The 15,213-nt window shown below is 56.5% G+C and overlaps 4 protein-coding genes across 4 annotated transcripts; 2 read left to right on the forward strand and 2 right to left on the reverse strand.

The window, feature by feature from the left end:
* Nucleotides 1-997: 997 nt before the first annotated feature.
* Nucleotides 998-7,704, forward strand: PG985_008838 (uncharacterized protein; the record flags this gene model as incomplete). Its single annotated transcript, XM_066828606.1, has 2 exons — nucleotides 998-5,002; nucleotides 5,056-7,704. Coding segments are annotated over 2 exons (6,654 nt in total), but the record flags the coding sequence as incomplete, so codon positions are not given.
* Nucleotides 7,705-8,604: 900 nt separating this feature from the next.
* On the reverse strand, nucleotides 8,605-10,111 carry PG985_008839 (mannosyltransferase; the record flags this gene model as incomplete). Its single annotated transcript, XM_066828607.1, has 2 exons — nucleotides 8,605-9,857; nucleotides 9,919-10,111. 2 exons carry the CDS (start codon nucleotides 10,109-10,111, stop codon nucleotides 8,605-8,607), a joined length of 1,446 nt encoding a protein of 481 aa, XP_066683519.1.
* A 596-nt stretch (nucleotides 10,112-10,707) lies between these two features.
* Nucleotides 10,708-11,740, reverse strand: PG985_008840 (uncharacterized protein; the record flags this gene model as incomplete). The annotated part of the gene is made up of 2 exons (XM_066828608.1): nucleotides 10,708-11,636; nucleotides 11,713-11,740. 2 exons carry the CDS (start codon nucleotides 11,738-11,740, stop codon nucleotides 10,708-10,710), a joined length of 957 nt encoding a protein of 318 aa, XP_066683520.1.
* Nucleotides 11,741-13,627: 1,887 nt separating this feature from the next.
* PG985_008841 (uncharacterized protein) lies at nucleotides 13,628-14,926 on the forward strand (the record flags this gene model as incomplete). The annotated part of the gene is made up of 2 exons (XM_066828609.1): nucleotides 13,628-13,742; nucleotides 13,806-14,926. 2 exons carry the CDS (start codon nucleotides 13,628-13,630, stop codon nucleotides 14,924-14,926), a joined length of 1,236 nt encoding a protein of 411 aa, XP_066683521.1.
* Nucleotides 14,927-15,213: the final 287 nt, after the last annotated feature.

Consider the following 15,213-nt stretch of genomic DNA (forward strand, 5'->3'; position numbering starts at 1 on the left):
GCCCCCTTCCCTCCTCCATCCATCAATGGACGGCGCCGATTGGCAGGACTGGGGGGCCTGCCTGCCCGTGTCGTACCAGACTGCAGGGCTGTTATGCGTGTTTGTGCCAAAGCTTGGGAGACAGATTTGAGGTAGGGGCCCGGTACATCGATACCTGGGCCGGCCCTAGGCAGAGATTCGTTCATGTCCATCCCCTCCCCCTGCTCGGGCCTAGCGTCAAGCACCTAGCGCCACGCGAGACAACGGGTATGGTTGTACTTGGTAGGTGTGTGTGGTGGTGGTGTGTGCAGTGAGAGTGTGTTTGTGCAGAGGTGTTTTCGAGATCTTCAATTTCAGCCTCTTCAATCCTCTTTCAAGAGATTCCACCCAATACCTGCGACCGCTTCCAATCACCATTACCACGCCCAATGAAGGGGCCAGCAACATCTTAGGGGTCGCATTCTTTTCTCCAAGAGTATCTGATACCGGTTTGGATCTCTCGATAAACTAGGCGGTGGCATCCAGGCCTGAAAAGCCCTTGCCGGTGCTTTTCTTCAATTCAACATCAACCACCCGATCAACCTTCTGCACCACTATACCCACCTCGACCAGCAGTGTCTCGCGCTCAAATTCTCAACCTCAACTCCGGCGCATCCACATCGAACCAGCTCGCATGCGAACTCAATAGAGCTGTTCCATATCTTGGCTGTCCCTGAGCCCTACTGGCCATGTACGTGTCTTCGAAACCTGTTGTTACCTGAACCCTACCCACTCTGTTGCATCTACATGAAAATTGTTGTCGCCGCGCCTTTTGTCTTCCCACCATGTATTCTTTTCGCATTCCGTCCGTGATTATGAAGGGCAAATGCCAAATATTCTACCCTGTAAACGAACCTATGGGCCTCGCCGCGGCCATCCCGGGAGGCCTAGTTTCTCGCCTACGCGTTCTTCTCCTAACCGTTACTCCCTTACTCATCCTCCAACGTGTCCTAGGGCTTCCCGCTATGCAGGGTCAAGATATGATGGCGATTCACGTCGCTCGAGATCGCGCGACCGCTCCCCTGACCGCTACAATGACCGTGCTTCGCAATATAGCGACGGAGGGCCGCGGCGGACTTCGGCGGAAACCCGCGTCAACAATGCATCCTTCCAGGCCAACCGAGATGGATTCCGCGACACGCTCCCGCGGGACACGCCGCGAGGGCCCAGAGCGCTTATAGACGCACCCAGTGGTCCCAGTCGCGGTGGAGATTTTCGTGGCCGGGGTAGAGGCCGGGGGCGTGGGTGGCGCGACGACAGCCGTGACCGTGGACGTGATCGCGACATCGATTTTAGAGACAGGCGCGATGGACCGCCCTACCGAGACGAGCGGAGTAGAGAAAGGGAACGCGACTGGCGCGACAGAGATAGTTTTCGAGGCAGACGGCCCTCGCCCCGAGGAAGGTCGCCACCGTTAGGAAGGGATTTCAGGGACTCGAGGGATCCGCGTGATGCACCGCTCGGGGTGGACGCGGAGCGAGCACGAAGGGGCTCAAGGGATGGCCCACTTTCCGCTGGATCTTCCAACTCCGATCCTCCATTTGGACCGCAATCCTACCGAGGCGGCTTCGGTGGACGAGGCAGGGGAAGGGGACGGGGCGACTGGGGAGACCGAGGCCGCGGCAGGCCATTCTACGAGGATCGGGATCGCGACAGATATGGACCCGGACCCAGGGCTCGCTCTCAGGATGGGCGCTTCCGGGACCGGGACCGGGACGATCGAGATCGTGAAGGTCCACGATTTATGGACAGCGATATCCGGTCACGTGATTCTCGAGATGATCGTGAGGCTCGCGAGCGTGACATGCGCATGAAGGTGGATCGAACCTCCCATGAGCCGCCGCAGTCTGCGAGAGACGTTTCGCCTCCTCCGATTGCACCTGCCGCGCCGTCTTTTGGGTCTGTACCCAACAGGACACCATCGATATCCGAGGCTAATACTGGAACGGCCAAGGCGCCTCCAACAGGGCCTCGGGCGCTGAAAGATGAACGCCCTCCTACCGGCCCTTCGGCAATTTCCGAAGCACGACTACCGCCCACCGGGCCGTCCAAAGCTGCTTTTTCTGAAGTAAGTCCTGCGATACCCTCTGGCCCTCGAGCACAACGACCTGGTCCTTCGTCCAAGCAGTGGATTAATCCAAACCTAAAGCGAGGCCCGGAGTCACCCAAAGCTAGCAGGTCGCAAAGCTTCGTGTCGTCGAGTCGTTTCCCCGGATTTCGCCCCGATGGACCTGGAGACCAGCAATCCGAAGGCGACAGAAGACCCCGAAGCAGCGACACCCAGGCCGACTTCCAGTCGTCAGCATCCGATGCCCCGAATCGAGGGACCTATCGTATGGAAAAAGGCGAGGAATTCGACAAGGGCGAGATCAAGGCCAAGCCAGTCGGTCCCCAGGGGGATAGAGATCACAAACCCGACGAGACCTTCAAAGCTCAGGAGTCGCCCACATTCGCGAAGCCAGGGCGTAAAGGGGCGGATATTGGTATGCAAGAATCCACCAAGGACATTTCTACGGACAAAAAGCCGCCTGTTATAAGCGATGAGAAGCCCCGTGTTTCGCGAAAGCCCACGCTTCGCACCCACCAGGTCCGAGATCACAAACGCCCCCATAAAAAGATTAAGACGCCAATCATCGAACAAGCATCTGACTCCGATGATGAAGAAATGGGGGATCATATCGCCGACCAGATGGGCGAAACGGAGGCAAAGCTCAAACAATTGGAAACTCGAGAGGATTCTGTCCCTCTGGATGCAATTGTCCGTCACGTTTCGATATCCCTCGAGGCCGTCAACAAGCTTGTATTCGAGTCTGAAGGGTTATTGGCCATGGTGGGACCTATTCCGGACGGTGCAAAAATCCCACCGGAGACGAAAGTTGAAGAGGTTCTGCCGCAACCGGAAGAAGCTCCGGTCGATGTGGTGATGGGGGGACAGGAAGAGACCGCGGCATCTGAGCGACTCCCTAGTGAAAAGCCGCCCAGTGAAAAAGCGCCTAGCGTAAAGGCGCCCAGTGAAAAGGCGCCCAGTGTCAAGGCACCCTCGGAGAAAGCAGCTTCGCCAGTGCTATTGAAGTCCCCCCTGCCCCCAAGTCCAGCCAAGGCGGAAGTACCTCATCCTTCTATCGAACAAGATGTGGACATGGTCGATCAGCAGCCAGCGGCTGCTGATGAAAAGCCAAAAGCAGATGAAGGTGATGTGGTTATGGAAGATATCGTCGAAGCACCAAAGGCAGACCAAACTGCGACCTTGCTAGGCGTACCCAAGACTGACCGGGCCAACGGGGTTGCTTCTCCCAAGTCTCGAAGATCCTCCCTGTACCCAGGCTATGAACCTCCTTTGTCAACCGATCGCAGCAGAGGTGCAACCAGTACCCCAACACCTGCGGAAGATGACGACGAAACCGACATTGATGATATGGACTCGCGAGCTCTTGACACTGTGCGTGTTCAGATGAATACTCCGCCACTCTCGAGCCTACCTGATTTTGACGATAAGCCGTGGTTTGAAGACCAAAACTTCGTCAAGTCTTTGAACACACCTGCTACCGCATTCAATGCTTTCCTGATGCAAGACTTTGAAGATAACGCCATAAAACATTTGCCCGAGAAGCAGAGGCTGCAGAAAGAGTATGCGGAGAATTACGAGGCGTATCTCCGTTTTACCACCTCCAACGACCCGGCTGCTATCAAGAGCCGGGACAGGTTCACTCCTAGTTCGTCTGATGCACCATCCCATAAGGTCGGCTGGAACGGCGAAGCCAAGCCTGAGTCGACTAGGCGCAGTAGATATGCATCAGAACGCGATTTGGAAAGAATTTTGGAAGAATCCAGACGGGTCGAGGACGAGAAGCGAGAGCGGGCGGAACGAGCCGAGAAAGAGAAGTATAGAATCGATGCAAAGGAGGCCATCCCTCCGCTCCAGTTTCAAACTCCCGAAGAAAGGGAAAACGAGTTCTATGTGGACAACACGGGTTTCCTCGAACCTAACGAGATTGTGGCAGCATGGGAGGTTCTACCACCGGTCAACAACTTCACTGACGAGGAAGTCGGCCTCTTTGAGAAGGCTTATCTGGAATTCCCTAAGCAATGGGGTAAGGTTGCTGATCCACTGCCAAACCGGGACTTTGGCACGAGTATTCAGTTCTACTACCTGAAGAAGGAGAAGGACGAATTGAACCTCAAGGAGAAGCTCAAGAAACGGCCAAGGACCCGTAAGAGGGGCCGTGGCAAACAGAGATCAAGTGCCCTTGTTTCGGAGCTTGGCAATGGCGACAACGAAGTGGAGGAGAACCACGAGATGGGCGAGAATGGTGAAAGGCGACGCCCTAGACGAGCAGCTGCCCCCACATTCAACTCTGAGGCCACGCCGGCCACCGATGGTGAGGCTACAGGGACGTCAACACCAAGCCGCCGAGGTGCCAACGGCGAGAAACCAGAGCGTAAGCAGCGTGGTCGCCGTGCTGCGAAAGACAAGGAACAGAAGCAACAGCGTGCGAACCAGACACTTGCAGCTGCACCATCGACGCCCGCAACCACTGCCAAAACCAACCGTTCGCGCTCTAGCTCTCGCGTCCAACCTCCGGCAGAATGGGCAGCTCAGCAAGCCCAGGGGGGTATGCCACACGCACCCAACCAATTCGAAGCTACCCCAGGAACCTCGGTCATGCCTCCTGTCACTATACCGGCGCCTTTTTCAGCAGCGAAACCGATTGTCAGCCCGGAGCGGGCCATCCCATCGCCCATCCCCGGCCCTATCTCGGAGGTTATGGCCCCACCCAAGTTGAGACCGGAACCACCGCAACCCTCAGTGATCACACCCTTCGATATTAAGCAGCAGACCCCATCCTCTGAGCACAAGGCGAATTCTGGAGCGTCGAGCTACTGGAGTGTACCGGAGATGGCGGACTTCCCGGCTCTGCTCGGCTCGTTTGGAAGTGATTGGGCCGCTATTGCTAACCACATGCGAACTAAGACTACGGTGATGGTACGTCACTCGTGTTCTTTTGCTATTTTCCCTAATGCTGATCATCTCTACAGGTCAAAAACTACTACGCCCGTAAGAAGGGGGAGAACCCAGAGTGGGAGGGTGTGGTGACCGAAGCCGAGAGCGCGAAAGCGCGTGGAGAGAAGCTCCCAGCGCCCCCCACGCCTACTCCAAACGTCAAGAAGCGATACGACACATCGACGCCTACCAACCGCCCAATAAGCACGCCTGATACGCCAATGGAAGATGTGCCTCCGCCTAAGATGGAGCAGCCACCACCAGCTCCACCGGCACCACCCCAGGCCGGTCGCTTCAATGTACCCATCGTAGCGCAGCCGCAACCGGCGGCCCAGTCACCTTTCTCTCAACCCCCACAGACACCGCAAACTCCGCTGGTAGCCCAACAGGCTCCGGCAACAGCTCCGCCGGCTGTCCAGCCGCTTGTCCAGCCTGTCACGCAGGCAATGTCACCTTCGGTGCGGTCAGTACGTGCACCACCGTTCGGATATCCCGAGGGGGAGCGCGAGCCTGCTCTCCAGCAACCCTCGCGAACTCCACTAGTCCAGAAGGTATCGCAACCTTCGACCCCTGTTGCCGAGTCTCTTAACATCAGACATCCATTGCCTGGTTCTATGATGGACACTCAGCCCGACCGACAGATGGTGGAGCTGAAACCCGCAAAGGAGCCACCTCGTCAGCCAGAGCGTGCGCCCCCCTTGCGTGTTAAGCAGGAACCAGGTGTGGGATCGCCGTACGAAACGTTCGCCCCTTCGCCGGGTCCGGGCCGCATGCAACCTCCGAGACAGGAGAACTCTCCCATCATCCGGCATCCAGACCCCCCGCGAGCTGCGCCCCCGGTCTCGCAGGCGCCCTTCCAGGCTATTCTCCAACAGCCACCTACTCGTTTCTTCAACGATATGAACCCCTCGCCTCCTGCTACGCGACCCCTGTCCGCACTGTCACGGTCTGTGGCTGAGCTGAACAGCCCAGGAGAGCACTTCAACTCGCCGCCGACACAGCCAACTCCGCCAGCTACGGCGTCTATGCCGCCCCGGCCCGTCGAACGAAAGACATCAAGCATCATGTCGTTGCTCAATGACGACCCTCCCCCGCCAAAGCCAAAGAGAATTAGCGAAGTGCCGACAGCGGCGTCGAAACCATCACCAACGCCGCCTCCGCAGAATAATCGTCCTCCACCCCCTCCGCCTCCCCCGACACACATTCGACGCGAGCAGCAGATGGCAGAAGTATCGCCTTATAATACTCCTTATGGTCGTAATCCGCCTCCAGCGCCATCGTCCATGCCATCGCTCAAGCCCCATGCCACTGCCTCGCCGCAGCCACAGCACCAGCCCCTTGGCACGCCCAGGTACATGGTATTGGATCCTCAGACTGACCGAATGGAGCGCGATCGCGAGTATTTTGGGCGGCCGCCGCGCCAGTATCCATCTCCGCACCAGCAGGCCATTAACTCCCCGCAGATCAGTCACCCATATCCGCCTCAAGTCCAGGCGGCCCAGATGCCTTACCAATCTCAACCCGGCTATGGCTATGGTGCACAACAGCCTCCATCCGCCGTGTCGCCGCCACCTCACTACGGGCAAGTTCCAGTCACACGTGCGCACGAACCGCCTCCACCGCCGGGGCGGGATATGGTTCGGGAAATGCCACGGGACATGGCCCGAGACATGCCACGTGATATGAGAGCTGAGATGGCCCGTGAGATGGGTCGTGACATGGGGCGCGACATGGGCAGGGATATGGGACGGGACATGGGACGGGACATGGGCCGTGAGATGGGTCATAGCCGAGATCTTAGTCGTGAGATGGCCGCTCGAGAGATGGGCCATAACCGAGATCTCAGTCGCGAGATGAGCCGTGAGATGGCTGCTCGGGAAATGAGCGCCCGGGAGATGAGTGCCAGGGAGATGAGTGCCAGGGAGATGAGCGCCAGGGAGATGAGCGCCCGGGAGATGAGCGCCCGGGAGATGAACGCCCGGGAGATGAACGCCAGGGAAATGAACGCCAGGGAGATGAACGCCAGGGACATGAGCGCCAGGGAGATGGGCGCTCGGGAAATGGGCTGGTCACATCCTGCGCATGGCATGCCGCCCCAGCAGCAACAACCGCCACCTCAAGGCTGGGGAGCGCCGAAAATCAGTCAGCCCCCGCCTGCTCAGTCACCTTGGGCTGCACAGCATGCATCAACGCCTAAGCCGCCTCATCCCAGTAGCTCTGTCCCGCCACAAGCTACCTGGGCAGCTCCTCCCGCCCCGCCGCGAGGACATGACCCGAGGGATGCTATGAATCTGCGCGATGCACGAGACCTTTATCCTCAACATCGGCAAATGCAGCCTCCTATACCTCAATACGCGCCAGTTTCTCGAGCTCCTGAGCCGCCGCCATCTCAGACTCCCGTGTATCCTAGATACGCCACGCCAGTGCCGGGCAGGGATCCCCGTGACCCGGGCCCGCCGAGGAGCTACACGCCGAGCGCATACGACGCTCGGAGCGCCTACGCAACTCCGGTCCAGGATATGCGTGAGGTACAGCTTAGAGAACAACAGATGCAGCAGCAGCAGCAGCAGCAACACCAACAGCAACAACAGCAGCACCAGCAATCAGTTCTTCAGCAACAATTGCGACCTCAGGACCGCAATATGTACGATAGTCGCCAGCCGCCTGATAGATACGGGCGCTAGTAGCGCCTCGACGTCTCCGGGCAGGGTGACCTTCTCGTAAAGTCGAGACTTGTACTTGTAATGCGCCTCTATCTAGTTGTTCCTCATGCGTGCCTGCATCGTAATTTGATGGGTGCAGTGATTATCTCTCTTGCAATGCCGTGGGGGTTCTGCGCCAGAGAAGCCAAGTGCTGAAAGCTGAGGCCTGTCTGGATCAGCCGGCTCTTTTCCCCTTTTTGTCTTATTTTTGATTCTTTCCGGGAGGTTACCTGTCCAGCGCTCATCAACGAAGATAATTTGGGGGTTCGGTGGTCGACATTTGTGATTGTTGCATAGCTGGTTCTCATGGGGAGTCCTAGTGTCTATTCGTGTGTGTTTTACCAAGTCTGTCTTTATTTTCATCTTTATCTTACTATTGACGATTGTACATTTTATCTTTTGTCCAAGTTCCCGCCAATGAGAGGATCGTTGTTTTCGCATGCGGCGTTCCCAAGGAAGCGTTGTCCGGGCCTTTTGAGTATGGGGGAAGGAAAGGGGGTTCATGATCCTCAAAGGGACCGATCCCAGGGCACACACAATTTTCACAACTGGGAATGGATGTGCGAATGGCCGGAGAACATTACAGTGGCCCTCCCTTCACCACTCCTGTAAGAATATATACCCAAGATACATGCAATTCATGCACGATTCCTAGCACAGCCATGTTTGTTCGTTTTCGGTGACTGAAGGTGATACGTGACGTGACACATAAGAGCAGCTGCAATATCGTGATATTTCTTGTTTATTTACAGTGCCCCTCAGCCATGTTGTAAAGCAATGGCATCCCATGGTGGGCATCGTGTGACTCACGTCGCCGACTACCTTACATTGCTGAGTAATTCATATCGCCGAGGTGCTTTACTGCATTCAATGTTTTTGTCCTCAGTTATTGAGGACATTCGCAACCACCGCCAAACCTGCACCCACCAACCCCACCACACTGAACCCGAAAAGGAACACAGGTGCCCACGAACCCGGCCTCGTCGAGGTGGCCAAGATCTTGTCCATAATATTGTCTATACTCTCCGCCATTTGCACGTCGCCAAAGTTGTCCCTCACACGAGACACGCCGGCTCGTGACATCTTGGCCAGCTCGTCCGGGGAGAGCTTGCTAAGCACCAAGTCCATGACCTCGGTCCACTCGCCGACTTGGGCCGGAGACCGGAGCCAGCCCGTCTCGCCCTCGAGGACCGTCTCGACGGGACCACCAGTGTCGGCGGCCAGGACGGGCACGCCCACCAACATGGCCTCGAGGGGCACGATGCCGAAGTGTTCATTGGCCGGCGTGTAGACGAGGAGCTGCGCCGACTGCAGCAGCATGTCCTTAAGCAGGGCGGGCACCGACAGCAGGAACAGCACGTCGATCTCAGCAGGCACCTCGAGTGCCGTTACCATGGTCTTGGCCGTCGTGTTGGTTAGGCCCAGCGAGTCGGCCAGCTCGACCAGCTCGCGGTGGTAGCCCACATTCTCCGGGATGCGGGGGTCGTATCCGCCCGCGACGACGAGCCGGACGCCCTTCCGCGCCGAGGGGCTCAGGCCGGCGTACGCCTTGATGGCCAGCGCGACGTCCTTCTTACGCTCGAACCGGTTGATGCTAAGCAGGTATTTCATGCCACCCCACAGCGGCTTGTCCGTCTCAATCTCGTCGCTCGTTTCGCTCTTCTTAGACTTGGTGTCGACGCAGGGGTAGACGGTCTCGAAGTCGTCGTTACCGCCGGCGCCGGCGCCGCGCTGGGCCGCGAGGGAGGGCCAAGTGCGCCGGACGACGCCCTTAGTGAAGTTGGAGTTGACGGCGATGGCGTCGGCGAAGCTCATGGACCACTGCTCGACCCAGTCGAAGGGGACGCGGTAGGCGCGCTTCCACCAGAGCTGGCGGCCCTGGGCCAGCAGCAGGTCCGGGAAGTGGCAGTAGAAGAGGATGCGGCCCGAGGGGTAGAGATACTGCAGCAGGGGCAGGCCGGCGCTGAGCTGGTCGATGAAGAAGGAGTCGGGGGAGAGGGTGTTCAGTTCGGTCGAGAAGGAGGCGATCTGCAGGATCAGGTGCAGCTGCCGGAGAATGGCGCAGAGGATGCTGAAGCGGGACAGGATCGAGGAGGGGACGATGGTGTTGCCGCGGACGCGCACGTCGAGGGTGCCTGCACACAGCAGCGGTTAGCAAAGAGGGGAGGTTACGTGGGGAGAGGGAAGAAGGCATACCATCGCGGGCTTCGTCAAAGCAGTGGGTAGGATCGCAATGGCTGGTGAAGATGACAACCTTGTGGCCGCGGTTCTGCAGGCCGACGGCGGCATCCACGACGAGGCGTTCAGCGCCGCCGATGCCGAGATCAGGATGCAGAAAGACTATGGTTTTGGCCTTGGCGGCCGGGGTCTTCTTTTTCTCTCCTGCCATGTTGTTGTGTCATGGCAATTCCGATCGTTGTGTTTGGGTATGACGAACGGAGAGACGGAGGGGTCGTCTATAGCTTCCCGACCCGAGCTTCTAGTTTCTAGTTTGGAGCTTTCCAATTTGTCCTCTTCAGCCCTAGCAGAAGTCGCAGGCGCCCCACCATGTGGCATGTTCCTTCCCCCGTCTTCGCCAAGACAAGGGCACCCCGGTCATTTAGTGCATCTACGTAATGCCTATAAATAGGCATGCCGGCATTGAGGGAAAGGGCATATATGGCATTGGAATGAACAAGACAGGCCGACCACCGACTGCATACTCGTGTGACTAAGCTGCAGGCATACATCCAAATAGGCACAACGTTCCCGTGTAACTCATGACCAGCATGGATATTAACAGTTATGCATTATCTCGTATTATAGAGACTACCAGGATCAAACGTGTATTGCATCGCTCGCAATGGATGCATCCGGCAACTCGTCATTACGCATGAAACAAAGCGCTATCGCCTCACATCTTCCACTATAACTCCCGTCCTTCCATGCATTATCGCTTCTCAGGGTATCAATGCAAATCACAACGTCCCGTCCAGCTCCGGACTATCAAGTGTGTCCACTACCCCGCGCCTTGGTTGGTCTGCTCCCATCCACAAAGTGGAAATCCCAGTTAGGGCCAAGGTTCGTCTCGAGGGGGTTGGCTCGGGGGCGCTTTCTAGATTGAGATCGTTGATCATTCGGATCCTCCTGTTTTGACAGGGCTTCTTCCGTCTTGGTCCGTGACGAAGCGTGTCGGCGTTTTGTTGTTGTTTGCCGTCGGCGACGGTAGGCACTCTGAATGCCAATTGCGTCTTGGTTGCCCTCGCGGTAGTCCTCATCGATGTCGTACTCGTAGTCCTCGTCATCATCCTCGTCCTTGTCGTTGGATGGCTGTGTAGTAGGAGACGGCATCATCGTAGGGCGGCGCTTCTGCTGCTTCTCTGGGCTGAGGGACTTGGATGGGCGGCGCTTCTGCGGCTTCGCCGGGCTGGGATATGCTTGAGAGGCTTCATATTCTACTGGCGGTGTAGCCATTCTGGTGTCGTTGATGTTACCAACAGGCCTGGGAGTGCCACGTACGTTGGACTCCGGGAAGTCTTCAGGCAAGATGGAATTCCGGTTGCCCGGTTGGTAACCTTCTACGGCCTTAGTCTGCTCGGGCGAAGCTCGTGGGGCGACGGCCTTAGTCATCGCTCGTCGGGATGACTTCGCGGCAGAACTGTCCAACGGCGGCGGTGTCTCCTTGGAGCAGGGCAGGACCCCGCGGCTCATCTTGCGCTGGAATTCCAACCCAGCTTCAAGCTGAGTCCAGGATGCTTCGGCTCGCTCTCGACTCTCCTGGACAATTCGACCCATCCGGGCGTTCAGCCACTCATCGGCGTTCTCGGCCGTGACCTCGTCGAAGCCCAGCTCCTTGTCAATGGCGCGCGACTTGCGCTCGATCTTATCCTTCCAATGCGGAGCCTTGGTCTTGGAGGAGGATGGCGCGCCCGACCCTGATATCATGAGCGTCGTGAGTCTTCTCGGAGAAGCTTACCATGTTGCAGACAGCTAGATATGCGCGCGACTTACCTGCGTGGTCCTTCTTCTTGTCAGGCATCGTGGGTATTTGGTTGTCGGCAGGTTTCGGTGACGGTATCAAAGTAACTCGAGAGAATCAATGGGGATTGTTGATCCAGTCAAGTCGCCTAAGTCGTATGGGTTTGTATGTGATGATGATCATGTTTCTCCCCCGTCGTTGGAGCTCTTGCCGTTGGCTATTTCAAGGATACTGATTATTCCAGTGGTGGCGGAGGAAGGCACAGGAATCTTTTCTGGTGTCTGATTATTCCACCTGGAAAATGGAAAGCTTAACCTTTTGGATTGAGCTGGATTGACTGATTTCCTTGTCTACGAAGGCCCTAAACCCACTCGACAATTATTGAATCTGTTACAGCAAGCTGAGAGCGAGGGCTTGGGACGACTCAACCTTTCGAACCGTGTATGGATCTTGTGCTCTTGGTATGTTCGGACATCTCTTGTCGTTTTCCAACTCCCCTAAATGCCTTACCCGCCCGCAGCTGCCAATTCGACATGTTTTCAAGTTACAAGTCGAACAGCTGATATATTAGGTATGCTTTTGTCAAATAAAAGTTCAGCTCATGTTCGGTATCGATATCCGGTCTCGTTGCCAAGCAAACTCTTGAAGGAACGGGCTACCGATGTAGACCAAGCTGTTGAAGCACTCAATGGAACAAAGGGCCAATGGAGACAGGGCCTTGTAAGGTTTCTCAAGCGCACTTGCAGGATTTCAAGAGCACCTTTCGAGACCTGGCAACTCTTTTCTGGAATATATCCTTTATCTCGACGACAATCCGAAATCCAGCAACGGCAAGATAGACGATGCGAAATGGAGAAAATGAGAAAAAGCTTGCAAGATGTCCAAACTCTCTTTTTGGAGTTTAGACCAGTCGCGGTACCATACTGCCGCAACATGGCTTTTCTGCATATATCGCATATTTGCGCGTTCAACGGCGATACAGTGACCGGAATTCAATCATTACCTAGGTAGGTGAGCAACGCTAAGGAGAATAGTCGTCGGCAGTGACGGCCTGGCTGGCTAGTCAAGTTCTTTGCTCAACTCCTGCTTTGCGCCATGAATTGGATATAAATTACTGTTATATTCGCCTTCTTACATCATAATATGGGGAAGGCCGTTATCGTATTGGAAACGATTTACTCTTCTTGTAGAAAGAAAAGGTTAATCGTTCCTGGGGAGCTGCGAATGACTTGCCGGACCTTCACTATCGGTTAGTCCCCTTTAGGCTATTGATGTTCACAATTGCTCATGCGCAATGTGTCTTAATACACATTACTTCGAGGTATTATTGTTACCTTGAGATAATGTCAGAGTACGTAATGAAAGCGAGATCTTGCGTCTCCGAGATACTCTCTGAGACGCTCTCTGTGGCTTCTGTCGGGTCGCATCCCGATGCGCCAGTGGTCGCTACGGCCATTGCCAGCGGGTACGTGCTCATTGATGCGGATGGCGTGACCACCCCAAACCGCGTCACTACCCGCACCGGCGATCCCTCACAACCCGGCCTGTTTCGCGGCAGACTAGATCACGGCTGTACCATGGGGGTGTCGGCTTACCTAGAATAGATCTCACCTACTGATTAGTTACTTTTGCGGGATGTCGAGTGAATGGGGCAGGATTGCGTGCTTGTCGGAACCCCTTGCCCATCTCCAAACTTTACCCCAAAGCCCCCAATCCAAGCCAATCACAGCCACTGATTGACGGATTCCGTGATATCTCGATAATAAGACAATATATGTGACCGTCGGTCGGATGCCGAGAAGTGAGGGGTGATGGGCAGTATATACTTGAGCGGCTTCGCCTTACGGCCATCTCGTTGTGTACCTTGCATGCCAATCAGATAGACACAGCACAAGACACCGTCCATATCATTGTGTACAGAACCTTCGCCCTCGCTTGACCCCCAATATGGCACCCATTGCTCTTGAAGCCGACTCACCTGTTGTCGATCATATCGACCAGCTCAAGGCGGCTATCAGACACCCAGATCACAATGTCTTCCCGGACGGACTGAAGACTTCCGGTACGTCTGGCAATGCCTGCTCCCAGCCTATCTCAAGCACGTTTACTAACGCACCCTCGACAGGCCAACACCCTCCCTTATACAACAAACTCTACCCATACAGCTCCTTCCCCAAATCCATTTCCGGCCCAACAGTATGGAACCCAGAAGACTATTCCGACAACCCCGAGAGATGGGTTCACCAGTTCTCCGCCGACGAGATAAGCGAGATCTCGCAGGCGGCTGATAACTTCATGTCTTCCAAGGAGTCCTTGACGGGCATCACCAGAGAAAACTTCCCCCTTCCCAACCTGGCACCCTCGCTACAGGCCATGCGCCGCGAGATGTTGGATGGCAAAGGCTTCATACTGTACAAAGGCTTCCCCGTAGAGCAATGGGGCAACCACAAGTCGGCCGTTGCCTACATGGGCCTCGGCGCCTACATTGGCTACCCCGTCTCCCAAAACGGCCGCGGGCACATCCTCGGCCACGTCAAGGACCTCGGCGACGACAGCACCCAGATCGACAAGGTCCGTATCTACCGGACGAACGCGCGGCAGTTCTTCCACGCCGACGACTGCGACGTCGTCGGCCTGCTGTGTATCGCCAAGTCCGAGTTCGGTGGCGAGTCGGACGTGTCCTCGATCCACCACGTCTGGAACATCCTGCAGGCGGAGCGGCCCGATGTGGCCGAGCTCCTGACCCAGCCCGTCTGGTACTTTGACCGCAAGGGCGAAGTGTCCGAGGGCGAAGACCCCTACATCCGGACGTCCGTGTTCTACCTCGAGACGCCGGACCCGGCCAACCCGGACCGCGAGCAGCGCGTCTACTGCAAGTGGGACCCGTACTTCGTCAAGAGCCTGGCGCGCTTCTCGGACCAGGGCATCATCCCGCCCCTGTCCCCGCAGCAGGCCGAGGCGGCGCAGGTGCTCGAGGACACGTGCCACCGCGTCCGGCTGCACATGATCCTCGACGTCGGCGACATCCAGTTCGTCTCCAACTCGCACACGCTCCACGCCCGCACGGCGTACCGCGACTTCGGCCCCGACAGCGGCAAGCCGCGCCGGCACCTCATGAGGCTCTGGCTGAGCGTCCCGGAAGGCGAGGGCGGCTGGCGGCTCCCGTTCTGGGACTCCAACGAGAAGAAACGAGGCGGGATCCAAGTCGATGACACCCCTCCGGTGGCCAGACTGGATGCTGATTGAAAAAGAGTCACATTCGGACCGGACCAAATATGTAAAAACAGTAAAACCAAAGCAGTCGAAGCGGTGCCCTGTTCAGATGGCAGGCTATGATATTAGAACTTGAGATCAGATAGCGGTATGATCAGCTTGTCGAGTAGTTGCTCACTTGAGCAACAATGAATAGAATGGAATAACAATCATCAAATCAAACTAGTGGAATCCAAATCTCCAGGTCTTATCTTGCCAGACTACCTAGTGATGTGTGTGAATGGCTTCGGTGCTACATATGTAAGTGTAGTTGAAAGTCC

This window comes from Apiospora marii (genome assembly GCF_038362585.1).
Source record: "Apiospora marii strain CBS 49790 chromosome Unknown utg000005l_segment0_segment0, whole genome shotgun sequence".
NCBI lineage: Eukaryota > Fungi > Ascomycota > Sordariomycetes > Amphisphaeriales > Apiosporaceae > Apiospora > Apiospora marii.